The sequence below is a fragment of the Polypterus senegalus genome, chromosome 5 (genome assembly GCF_016835505.1).
Source record: "Polypterus senegalus isolate Bchr_013 chromosome 5, ASM1683550v1, whole genome shotgun sequence".
Lineage (NCBI taxonomy): Eukaryota > Metazoa > Chordata > Cladistia > Polypteriformes > Polypteridae > Polypterus > Polypterus senegalus.
Genome location: NC_053158.1, coordinates 126,727,491 through 126,741,295, shown reverse-complemented (window position 1 = coordinate 126,741,295; position 13,805 = coordinate 126,727,491). Strand labels below are relative to the sequence as shown.

At 33.5% G+C, this 13,805-nt stretch overlaps 1 protein-coding gene across 4 annotated transcripts in view; it reads left to right on the top strand.

The window, feature by feature from the left end:
- The window catches only part of si:dkey-73n8.3 (uncharacterized protein LOC100150965 homolog), a 66,960-nt gene extending 53,731 nt beyond the window's left edge, over nucleotides 1–13,229 (top strand). For all 4 annotated transcript variants that reach the window (XM_039753320.1, XM_039753321.1, XM_039753323.1 and 1 more), the window contains exons 3-7: nucleotides 4,088–4,243; nucleotides 7,314–7,418; nucleotides 10,019–10,228; nucleotides 11,843–12,035; nucleotides 12,845–13,229. In XM_039753320.1, coding sequence (XP_039609254.1) covers nucleotides 4,088–4,243; nucleotides 7,314–7,418; nucleotides 10,019–10,228; nucleotides 11,843–12,035; nucleotides 12,845–12,947 — 767 coding nt within the window. In that variant the 3' untranslated portion in view covers nucleotides 12,948–13,229. The remainder of the gene's footprint in view (nucleotides 1–4,087; nucleotides 4,244–7,313; nucleotides 7,419–10,018; nucleotides 10,229–11,842; nucleotides 12,036–12,844) is intronic.
- Nucleotides 13,230–13,805: the final 576 nt, after the last annotated feature.

Here is a 13,805-nt window from a genome sequence, read left to right as displayed (position 1 = left end):
AACCCTGGCCAGAACTATGTGTTGCTAAAAATGAAAACAAGAAGAAAGAAATAAGGTCTGGGGTCCTGCAGGATGCCCAGTTAATTCTGGTATATGAGGAACAAATAAAAAACAAAACCCAAACCTGCTAAACAAATGACTGATGTTGTGCCATATGAATAAAGATTTCAGAAGGGCGGAGCTCGTAGTCCTCTGAAGCTGGTCCATAATTGACTGCTGACTTCCGGTGGTGGACTTTTTATAGTAATGTCATAATTTTATGAGCAATGGAAGTAACCTCAATTGTCTTTCTGGGATTTCATTTCCATCACTGTAAGAAGACGGACAGAGCAAAAGCTTTTAATGGTGTCACACTCAATTCCATCCCTGCACAGAACCATAAAATGTTCTCCAAAGCCATGTATCTGACACTTCTGACAGTGTAAAAATAAAATAATAGCAGTAAGAGGCACTGAAAGGAATAAATTAGAGGACTTGGGAAGTATGCAAGTCAATGCACCAAAGGCATCATTTGGGGATACAAAATGGTGATATTTTATTTACATTTTTGAGAAATTGGTAAAATGAATTTAATTTTAACAAGTGATTACCAAGTGGAATTTCAAGAAGTTACAAAGATCAAAGAGTCTATATCTGCTCTAGTAATACATGTGTACAGAAAAGCTATTTGGGCAAAGTCAGGGATGCTTGTGAATTTGTAATCCTCAAGATACTGTAGCACACAGCATACAGTACTTTTAGTTGATGAAATGGGAAGAAAATGTTCAACTGCTGTAGACTGAGGCAATGCTTATGTGTATGTTTAACCTGTGATAAATGACACAAAATAGAGTAAGGCAACTTTCAGAAACCTCTATGAAAAACTGAGATTACACTTTTGCTTAAATTACTGTTAAAAAAAAACAGTACATTGAGGCACAAAATTCACCACTGCTGCCTCACAGCTCCAGGGTTTGGATTCCCTGTGTGGTTTCCACTTTATGTGGCTTTAATACATTTTACTTGTATCTACATGGCTTTTTCTCAGAGCTCTCAATTTTTTTCTCCATTATCGCAAAAATACATAGATTGAGTTCACAGAAGATTTAGAATTGGCTGGATATGAGTGAGTGAGATCCTGTCCAGGCTAAAAATAGAAAATACAATACGAATGTACTTATAAAGAACAAGAAATGCAATTGTGAGTGGTCTTATGAATTATACGATGATTTGTGTGACAAAAGTGCCAATAATTTTTTTATTATTTTAATTTGAAGCAAATAACATTCCATACAATTAAGTCAAACTTATCAAACCAAAATTCAATCACCACCCAAGAGAAAGAGAGGAGAGCCAACAGCCAGAGAAAATCCTTAAAAGCAGCAAGGAAGGAAAAGTATCCTTTTCCCAATATAAAAGCTTATTCTAAAATGTTATTCATCACATCCTGCCATATTTTTAAAAAGTTTTGAGCAGATCTTCAAAGTGAGTATTTGATTTTTTTCCAATTTCAAATAGTATAGGACATTAGTTGCCCACTGAATTAAAAGAGGAGGGGTGGGATTCTTCCAAGCAAGATAAGTCTACGAGATTGCAGCAAGGTAAAGGAAATTACAGTTTCTTTGTCCTACTCCAATTTAAGCCCTTCTCGGAGTACAACAAACACAGCCATTAAAGGGATAGAAGTGATTATGACACCAAGACTGTCTGATAGACATTCAAAGATTTTTATCCAAAATTATGTTCATTTGGTGCTCACCCAAAACATGTATCCCAGTAAGGCTGGAGCTAGACTGAAATGTTCAGAGACTGAATCTTGCCGTGGATACATGTTGGATAGTTTTAAATGAGATACAAGTACATGCGCTCGATAAAAGATTTTAGTTAAATGATTGAATGCTTTGTGCAATTGGAGCTTGAGTGTATTATATGCATGGCTGCCTTCCACTCCTTTTCTGAAATATTAAGTGAGAGGTCTTTTCCCCACTGTACCCAGGAATGTTTGAAAGGAAGGGACTTTAAAATGTTTTATATATTATAGAGATACTATGCGAGTCTTCAAGACTGATCAGTATTTCTTCTGGAAAAGAAATAAGTGGGAGGTGATGAAAATTAGGCAGGTTCCATTTAACAAAGTTTCTAATTTGAAAGTAGTGGAAACATCGTATTGATAAGAAGTTAATTTGAAGCTTAATTGTTTGTAGGATGCAAAGACATTATTTACATAAAAATGACTAAGTGTTTTAAGCCTGGACATTTTCCAAACAATAAATACTGTATGTGTTTGAGAGAGTAGAAAAAGATGGTTGTCATGTAGAGGTGCAATAGATAAAAGCTTCACTGTCTTAAAGTTGGTTCCATACTCTGAGTGAATGGAGGGCAGTTGGATTATTAGCATATCGATGATAATTTATACTTACTGGGGCAAAAAGCAGGGTATATAAGGAAGTACTGCAATATTTTATTTCTATTGCAGATCAGGCTTGTGCATATTTATCAATATGTGTCGATGTCCAGGTATTTATGGACTATATATTTGCTGCCCAGTAATAATATTGAAAGTTAGGTAATGTCATGAACCCTTCAGCTTTAGTTCGTTGTAGAGTAATTCTTTGGATGTATGGATGTTACAAATTCCAAATAAATGAGGTTGTGATTTATTCAAATGTTTTAAAAAATGATTTGTTAATGTATATGGGGATGCTTTGAAATATAAAAAGAACCTTGGAAAGGATGTTCATCTTGACACTGTTGCTTCTCCCTGCTAATGTGAAATGGAGAGTAGACCCTCTATTCACATCTTGTTTAATTCTTTCCATGCAGACAGCAAAATATTTGTTGAAAAATAGATTTATATTTACTTATGATATTCACCCCTAGGGTATTTAAATTGATTTGCTACGATAAACAGGAAATTGTCTAATATTGTGTGGTATAGAGCTCACTGGAAAAAGCACACTTTTATTCAAATTGATTTTGAGATATCTTGAAAATCTCCTAGTGTTTTTAGGACTGTAAGGATGGAATTTTCTTGGTCAGATATATATGTAATACCATATCATCTGCATATAGTGTTAGTTTCTGTTCAAGTCCTTCTCTGATAATACCCTTTATCTCTGATGCATTTCAGAAATAAACAGCCAATGGCTCATTGACGATTGCAAAGAGCATTGGTAATAGGGAACATCCTTGTTGAGCATCATATTCTAGTTTGAAGTATCCTGAAATAATGTTGTTAATATAACTGAGGCTTCTGAACAATTATTAGAGTAGTTTGATCCATGCACATATATTTGGAAGAAACCCAAATTTGTACAGTGTTGTGAATAGGTAGTTCCATTCACCCATATTAAATGCTTTTTCTGCATTCAAAGATAATAACATCATTGGGGTGTTAGCTTTAATGGGTGAATATATTACATTAAACAAATGTTGAAGATTAGAAGCCAAGTGTCTGCCTGTAACAAATCCAATTTGGTCTTAGTGATATTACAGAAGGAAGCATTTTCTCAATCCTTTTGGACAGAACTTTGGAGAGCATCTTAACATCATTATTCAGGAGTGAGACTGGTCTGCATGATGCACTCTGTATTAAGTCCTTATTTTACTCAGGAAAGATGGTAAAGCTTGGCTAAAATTTTGAGGTGGAATTTTATTGTCTCTAATTTCTATAAACATTGCACTAAGGGTATCTAGCTATGGTATCTTCAATTTAATTTATGTAGCACCTTTCTTGCGGTCAAGGTGCTTTGAAATATAAAATTGAATTAAATGTTTATAAAGTCTGTTTCCATCATTTCTATGTATTTTTATAATGAGACATTATTACTCTCATCCAATAGTGATGAGAACCCTACATATGATGCCTAATGAAATTAAATAGTTTGATTCCACTCTCAAAGTGCTTTCTCCATTTGGGCTGCGTCAAGAAGAAAAAATACCTAGCGATTAAAATCTTGGCTTCACTATCCCCCAGAATTGAATAAGAGAATTTAAATATGAAAAACTGAAACATCTTTGTAGTTTCTGAGTTAACCCCCTAATTCAACCAAAATAGTGTAAGATTATACCTTGCGTTTTATGTGTTTGTTTGTATTTTTTTTCACAGGAGCCAGAGTGATCATGGGCTGTAGAAACATCGAAGAAGCCAAAGATGCAGCAAATGAAATAATTAAAGATACTGGAAACACTGCAGTTGTTGCATGCCAACTAGATCTGGCAAACACCAAGTCCATTTGTGACTTTACTGAAGAAATCTACAATAGTAAGGGGCCAGTTATTAAAGTGAAATAATCATTGCTGAGTAATCTAATCATATCTATGTATTTGTTCATTTATATAGGTATATTTATTAAAAGCAAGTTATATTGCATAGAAACAAGTCAAACTTGACAAAACTAAATTCAGTTTTAACCTCAACTGAGTAATCTAATCTAGTGGTTACTTTACTAAGAATGTCAATATTCTACAGCAAGATATGTTGGGCTTGGTTCTCTTCAGGAAAAGCAGGTTGAAACTAATCTTTATAGATGTAAAGGTAATATGGTCTCTGTTGATATATTTTAGACAAATGTTATCATCATTATTACATGATGGTTATTAATCTCTGTTTTATACTGCAGTCTGCAATATACAGTCTTAAAAAAATAAGTTATCTGAAAAAGGACGGGATGATTCTTTAATATTATATTCAGATATCTTGACACAACTTTACATCCTTTTAAATGAATCTTAAGATACTGTGAAATACATTTTAAGATATCTAAAACAGAGCAGAGGGATACACTTTAAGATATAGAGAAAAGTATGTTTTAGAAAGTTCAAAAATGAGTCAATGTGAAGATATCTGAAATTCATTTATTTTAAGACACAGTATCTTTAAATAACTTTATGCAATTCAAGATATCTGAAATGTTGTTCAAAATCTCTTTATATATAAAATCCAATGTCTGTCTGTCTATGTGTATATCTGCTTTTCACTACTTAGCGGATTTAGATTGGGTTTTTTTTCAATAATTTGCTTAAATATTCCAGTTGATTTTGTGACCTCTCTCATTGCTGTATCATAGTTCACTTGTGGTACTGATTTATTTGTGCAAATCTGAGAGAGATATAGCGGGCCGAAGGGAGGGAGGCGGGGCCCTCCTCACTCACGCGCCAGCCTCAGGGCGTATCTTCTATGCGCTTAGTTAGCAAATGAAAATTCCAGAATTTGCTTGAACATTCCGGTTGATTTTGTGACTTTTCTCATCTCTCTAAGAATCATAGGTCACTTGCAGCAGCGATATATTCGCGCTAATCCGAGACAGAGGCTGCAGGCCAAGGGGAGGGGGAAGCATGACTGCAGGAGTGGCAAGTTGGTCTTGCATAACTTGCCTCTGCTTAGCTAACGATATCTTTTTGTTTATTGATTTTTAAAGTTTGTCCTGTTTCACTACTAATTTTAACTTCTACTTCAAAACTAATTCAAAATGATTTTAGATACTTTGAAATAATGTGGATTTAAAAATGCTAGAAATTTATTTTATAATTTTTAAAAGGTGAAGGAATTAATTTTAAGTTATCTCAAAATAAATTTAAGGAATTTATAAATTTCTTTGAGGTTTCTCTGAAAAACAACTGTACCTCAAATGCATTTTGTGTTTTGAGACACTCTGTCTCTGAATAATTGTAAAGAACAAATAGATCAAGAAATTGCGAAACATTCCATGAATCAGTTAAAAAGGCAGGTAGAAATTATAAATGTGAAGACAAAGTAACTTATATACCAAAACCAGAGAGCACAGCAAAAATCAAAGTCAAGGACAAAAAGGAGTTCAAAACCTGACACTAGGGCCTGCTTGAAAAGAATTTATCACTGAAGTTGTTCAGAGTTTCATGTGAATTCACCAAGGGATGGTCAAGGAAAGAAATGCTACCATTCTTATACAGGGTGGTCCAGATCTGATTATGCAATTATGAAAAGGCAAACACATCGCACCCGGTGTTTGACTGACAACCTTCCATCCATCCTTCCATTATCCAACCCACTATATCCTAATTACAGGGTCACGGGGATCTGCTGGAGCCAATCCCATCAAACACAAGGCACAAGGCAGGAAACAAACCCCAGGCAGGGCACCAGCTCACCGCAGGACTGACAACCATCTCCCCGAGATTTTGAAATGCAGGGCAGGTGTTGCCATCTATCGGCAACAAAAATAATTTTTTGTGAATTCTCTATATAATAAACTTAAAGTTATAGCGTAATGAAAATTGCATAATTAGATCTGGACCACCCTATATTATCATACCTGCGTCATTAGTGTGATCAAATTGATCATGTGATAGTAGTCAGAGCATTGTGTACGCAACAAAAAAAATGTAAAACTTTTTCAGTTCAACTCAAAACAAAAACAAATTACAGAATCCTCAATGTAAAAAAAACATTTTTGCCTAAAATTATATGAAAATATTTATATCCATTTCCTGGTATATTTAATAAATTTCATCTCACTTAAATCTATTTAATTACTTCTCTAATGCCTTTAATGTTACCTCTAATTAACTTTTGTCCATTCTTAAATATACTATAATGGAGAGTACTATGGTTGTTTGTTACTGACAACATCAAAAGTAGGAAAGAAACAACTCAGTAGATAATAATGTAACCTAGTGTGTTCAAGTACTAATAGAGAATAGTAAGTAAGAAAGGAAAACTACATAAACAGATTGGGGGAGAAACAGTAAACAAATCAAAAATGAAAAACCCACAAGACGGGACAAAAATCTAGCAAAATGAACACAACAAAGGCTACAAGTAACCACCAAAAATTAATTTCCAATTAGAAGACAAAATTACTAAAACCGTCAATGAATATTTCAAACTTAAATCCAATTAAAATAATGAAATCAATGAGAAAACTTGTTTTGCAAGATGCAGAGGAGAACTGCTACAGTTTTAGTAAAAGACTGAGACAGCAGCAACTTATTTTATAACCTCAGGTGCCTGCTAGATTTAGCAGAACACCTGAGGATAACTTTGCATTCCTGGATTCAAATCTAAGAATGGGAAATATAAAGTAAGTAAGATATACATATGGGGGAAAGAATAGAAAATGAAGGGATAGCAATGAATCATTGAACAGTTTAGCAAAATCCTGATAGAGAGGTGTACCCATTCAAAAGGTATTTCATTTTATACTAATCCATTCTGAGATATTTCAGATCTTGCAAAAGATTATTAAACATTTCAAACTATATTTATTACATTAAACATTAAGCATGCACTATTTTTGTTAGAACATACCAAATGATTGTCATTTTTAAATGTTTTCATTTATATTTTGTTCCAGTGGAAATACCAGTACACATTTTGATCAACAATGCTGGAGTAGTAATGTGTCCATATGAAAAGACTACTGATGGATTTGAAATGCATATTGGAGTGAACCATTTGGGTATTTTTTTTTCTTTATCTAATTACTGAGATTTTTAATTTATAATTACTGCATCTCTTTAAAACATTGTACTTTCACCAGATTTATATGTATATTATTGAGTTGTTTTGCAGGCAAATTCATTTTAAAATAATAAGGTATTTTATCATTTCACTTTTATTTATCATGAAAACACACTTAAAGAAGATTTTAGCATGGATATACTAAGCATGAAAAATAATTTAAACATTGATACAGATTCTTATTTAAGTATAAATAATAGGAATTTGGATCTCTCTACAATAATTTTATTTTATCAATCAACAAGAATCAAAAGGATAACAATTATTCAGTACAGGATATACATGAACACCTTTTTGTTTGCTACCGTGTGCATTTGTATAACCATGGCCCATGTTTTCCTCATATGTGAGAGTACTGCATTTACTATACATTACATTAAAAAAATCTCCTGGCCCTGTGTTGGGCTTCTGTTTTCAACATCATGATCCTAGGATAAGTATCACTTTCTTTAAACTCTACATTGGAATAAGCAGGAATTTATAGATGGAGGAAGATTAGTAACAAAGCATGGCAAGCTTTGTAAATGCAATGACCATCATATATTGCTGACATCACAACATTTTCACCCAAGTTTAATTCCTGGATGGATCCCCATGTATTTAAAACTTGAAATAATCAAATGTTTGGAAGTTAAATCCATGACAGTCAGTGATTTTCAGCACGACATGGAGAGACTGAAAACACAGAGCCCACACTGTATCATTTCAGTATGATTAATAATACTGTTCATCATCAACTGCCAGATACAAACTTGAAAACATTTCTTTGGGTATAGAAAAATTACTGTTCCTCCCACAGCACTTTTTCTTCTTTAGATCATTAGAAACATTTAGACAAGAGCATACCATTCAATGCAACAAAGCTTGCTAGTCCTATCCACTTAACATCCCCAAAATAATATTTTGTTATAGTTTTACAATTTATCAGCAAAGCTCCAGATCTGTTCTCCATCATGGTCTGAAGTACCTTACAATTTTACTTTGAGACTTCAACCAAGACTTTAACTGTCTATCGGGTACTTCTTTTTAAAATGCTTTGTATAAGAAATTCTCAAGTAACAGTTTTTACAAATGTCATTTTTACAACACTTCAATTGATCTCTACTGTCTATGAAAGCTACTGAGCCACAACAAGTGTTTTTGGGTTACATTTGTAACTACATGGTATTATAAAGTGCTGTTCAAAAAACAAAACATGTATTTAATGTAATTTAATGTCTACTTCTTAATGTCATTGCATATATTAGAACATTTGTAATGAGAAAGGGCCAGTCAGCTAAACATACCTCACCAATCCTATCCACTTAATACCTCCAAAATAGCATCAAGTATAGCTTTGAAGATCTCAAATGTCCTACTGTCTACCACACTACTTGGAAACTTATTCCATGTGTCTGTTGTTCTCCGTGTAGGTTTTTGTGCATAATGTACCCTTCAAAACTATTTCCCTGTGTTCTTGTCGAACTCATTTTAAAGTAACAGTCCCGATCCACTGTACTAATTCTTTTTATAATTTAAATTGCTTCAGTCATGTTTTCCATAAACTGAAAAAGTTCAGCTCTTGGCAGCCATGGGCCCATATGTTTCAAAGGGTGTGGGTCACCCTTTATCAGACATACAAAGTGAATGACAAGCTGAGATTAAAATGAGTTCAGCAGTACTTAAGACACTTCAGACTGATATTCTTTCATTTTGTTCCCTTTCAATCCTTATTTCAACTTTACAAGAAACTCAAATAATGCAAAGATCATTTGAACTTTTCTATTAGGTTAATGATTTCAGTTGTTGTGATTCATGGTTTTGCACTACCTGAAACTTTTCTATGATCAAATTCTATGGGTACAATTAGTTTTTGAGACACTAAGTGTAGCAATTCTAAAGTTTTAAGATGTTTAAGCTGTTTTCATATTGGAACATATTTTTGAAGTGAGAGCATAATTGAATTTCAAGTAAGCTTATTTTTCTTGTACAATGAAATGAACATTATCATGGTGCCATTGTTTTTAACCGCATTGCCTGTTGCTGGTCATGTGATGTGTTGTGTCATCTTGCTCCACCTATAGAAAATGGCAGCACCCAACAGCATGCATCCAAGTGCTGGATTAAAAATATAAAAACAAACAGTATGAGAGCAAGACTGAAGTAATCAAGCTTGAATTGGGTATTAGTGATAATTATTTTGACTCTAAAGTCTTTGTTTTGTGCTTTGGTTTACAATTTAGATGGTACACTTTGGTTATTTCATCTCTGACCTGCTTCTCTATTATTTATTTATTATTTTATCTCCCAAGTGCTAATTAGGTGAACAATCATTACTCTTCTTTTATTTTGTTTTACTTTAGAACATAGGCAAAGCTATATATTGCAGATCCAGATGATACAAACATTGCAATCATTCCATAGCATTGAAAGGAGGACTTATTTCTTCTGATATTTGTTATGCTTCTTAAAATTTACAACTTAACAACATGATTAGCTACATTAAAATTACTCGATGCACTGAAAAATTCTAAAATTCTATAAATAATGTCATTATAGGGCATTTCTTTTTGACATTTCTAATGATGGACTTGCTAAAGAACTCTGCACCTGCCAGAATAATCAACATTTCCTCCATTGTACATAAAATGGGAAAGATCCAATTTCTTGACCTGAACAGTGAAAAGAGTTATCATCCTGTGAAGGCTTATGCTCAGAGTAAACTGGCCAATGTCCTTTTTACTCAAGAACTGGCAAAAAGACTTGAAGGTGAGCAAGAAATCTTTAAAACTTAAAAACTTGCACTTACTACAAAATTAAACCTTAACCACTAGTAGTTTATATTTGATTTCAATCATTGGATAAAGGTTCCACCAAAATACTAGAAGGCTATAGCTCAGTCACAAAGAACATTATCCAAAAGAGAGAGATAAACTCACTGACAGAACAAAAGGTCCTGCAAATTAATATTAGGAGTGGTATACTCTGTATGTGTACTGGATGGTCTGAAGGGGGATCCTGCAGAGTCAGCACCATATAGAAAATAATGAGGAACAGGGAAGGCAAAAGAGAGACTGACTACATAAAATCTTGCAATGTTCTCCCAAGATGCTAGAGTAGAGTATAGACAACAGAAAGAAACAGCTTGTGAGAACACCATACACTTCTCTTTCTGGTTGACTTATAAAGCCAGAAGGAGGGCCCAGCAGCAGTGATGTCAAATTATACAAAATGGGATCATTTAAAGAGACAGTGCATACTTGTTAAATCATAAACCAACCTAACAAAAATTACAAGAAAAATAAAATTTCCCAGTTACAAAAACAGAAATAAAACAGAAAAAACACATAACCTCAGGATGACACATAACAGTGTGTCACTTTCTGCATAGAATTATCAAAGTGCTTTGGCCAGAGGTGTGCTCTTGTAGTCCTTCTCAATGACAATGGGTCAGTCAGACTGGATATAAGCTAAATTTAAAGAAATATTGAATGACAGAGAGAGAAAGAGACTTAGACAGAGAGGGAGAGAGAGAGTGAGAATGAGAAAGACAGAGAGGATTTGTTTGCAGCAGGTGAGTACAAGCAGAACAGCAAGGAATGGAACTGCAGTAGAAGTTGCTATTGCCATCTTGGAATTTTGTCTAAGGAGAAGTATATAGGATTCAGTCTCAAAAGTGCACTGCTTTTTAATTACCTTAAATTCTTTAAGGTAGTATGCACAAGTAAATAACTGTTTTGGTAGAGGCTGACAATATAATTAGACTGTCAGATTCAGAGCACAGTCATTAAAGAAATCTATACTCACTCAGATTGGAATAATTTAAGGTCACCATTTTGCTTGCCTGTGTGATACTGGAGGAACTCACAGTAACTGGGAAAAACACAAAATGACACAGGGAAAATATGAAAACTCCATATACACAATATTTTATCAGGAGATAAAACCCAAGACCATGGAGTCAGGAGTACATGGAAAGCCTATTGACTAACTATTTTATATAGTGCTTTTCAAGTTATAAAAGACTACAGTATAACTCAGTCGGTTGGCACAGTAATAATTAAAATCCATTTTCAATATCTGTCACTTCATGGGTCAGTATCCTGAAATTCTACTGTTCATTCAAGCTTCCATCTTTCTAATAAACAGTATCACGTTCATTTTGAGACATGAAGCAGTAACTTGTCTATCTGTCTATCCTTCAGTTTTTGCCATCCACTTTTGTTGGGGTCCATAGTCTATGACAACTATGGAAACAAGCAAAATGCAGCTTAGGATGGACCAAAACAATAGTAGCACTTAATACAGTTAATAAAATGTAATTTTATGCTGATTTGTTGTTATTATTTTTATAACTTAATTTATTTTAATTTTCATTTTTAGGAACTGGAGTTGCAGTCTATGCAGTAGACCCTGGGATGGTCTACACTAATGCAATCAGGCATATGAATACTTTAATCCAAAATATTATTAAAAAATATAACTTTCTTGTCAAAACACCAGCAGAAGGTGCCTATACCACCATTTATTGTGCTGTCACACCAGGCCTAGAACACGGGAATGGTGGTTATTACAGGTGAGTTGATTGGTACAGACATAACTAGTTTTTTAAGGAGTATGAAGCAAGCATTTTGAATTATCATTATTTTTGTTATCTAATGTTTACATTAAAAGAGACATGAATAGATGCAAGAGCAAATTTAGCAATTAAATAAAGCTTAAGAAATATTAGTTCTTATTAAGAAAGCAGGAGCAGCATGTTGATACCTCTGCTATACTAAAGCAATGATACCAAGGTTTTCCTGTGTGGAGTTTGGATGTTCTCCCCATATCTGCTTAAGTTTCACAGTCCAAAGGCATGTAGATTATGCACATAATGTGTATATTCGCCTTGATCTGTCATACCATCCAGGGATTGTCTCTAGCTTGTGCCTAGCTTCCACACTATCCTGCTCTGGATAAGTGGCTTTAGAAAAAAAGGTATATTTAGAAAACAAAAAATGTAAATTTCATTTTGACTGCAACTGAACCCACTGTATTGCAAATGTTAATGCTGAAAACATCCAACAGGAGGAACTGCATTTTATTACTATAAATGCTTGATGCACCATCTGTTGGAATGACATTTTATTACCATGTGCATTGCAAAATACATTCCAGTAGATGGTGCACTGCAAACACTAATGCTGGGGTCAACATTGATTACTTATATTTCAACCGAAATACATAATTGTAAAATGAAACCACTTCCATATAGTATGTCTGACATTTGAAACTTCAAATAACAAAACAAATTTTGTCTGAGTTAACATTTAAACAAAATATTATTCTGTGTTGTTCACCACCACCAGTAACTTGACTAATTACACAATTTTTCTTTTTTAGTGACTGTGGACCATCAACTTGTTGCAGAGCAGCCAGGGATGAAGAGTCTGCAAAACTGCTTTGGAAGCTTAGCTGCAATATGTTAGGAATAAGATGGCGATGAGAAGAGTGCCTGAGATGGCTCACTTTTGGGTTATTAAAAGAGAATTACAAATTTCTATGAACTCACAAGCAATTCACTATTGTTTGAATAAAATGTAATTGTAAGGACTCTGCAATAAAAGAACAAATGTTGAAGAGTAAGAAAGCTATTAATAAAGATAAACTTTAAAGTAAATTGGAACATATGATAGAAATGGAAATATTACCATCAGAGAAAGAATAGACCATTTACGTTTGAATTATGAAACAGAATAAAAGAAGACAAAATTAAATAAAATATTTACTTCTGAATAACAATAGCTTCTCATTATTGGATGACATGGATTACAAATAAGCATTGCTATTTCTGAATATTTTCAAATAAATGATCTTTCAGTACATTCAGTTCATTCTTTATACATATCATTATTTCAAAATATTAATGCCACAGAGATTTATAGCAATGCAAAATTTTTAAGACATTGCATTGTCAAAGGAAATGACAAAGAAGCAGCATTGTTACATTTGTTATATTTAAAATCTTCAGTTCAAGAGGCCTGGGTTAGCATTTGTTCTAAATGTTAAAATATATGGAGTGCCCAGTTTATTGTAGACTCATAGCTACAAGGGAGTTGGAATACTTTTGATCAAAAGTAAATGACAAATTTGGATCACGTGATGCTTGGTGTGCACTGTTCTTTGTTTGTTCTGAAAGAATCAGTAAGGAATTGGAATCTGCTACTTCATAACAACGTTATTTACAGTTTAAATTCACAATATACTACATGATGGAGTATAGCTGTGTTCTAGGAGTGCTCTGTGACCCTACCCTGCAATTACTTCGTTATCACAAAATAACCTCAAATATTTCGTATCAAAG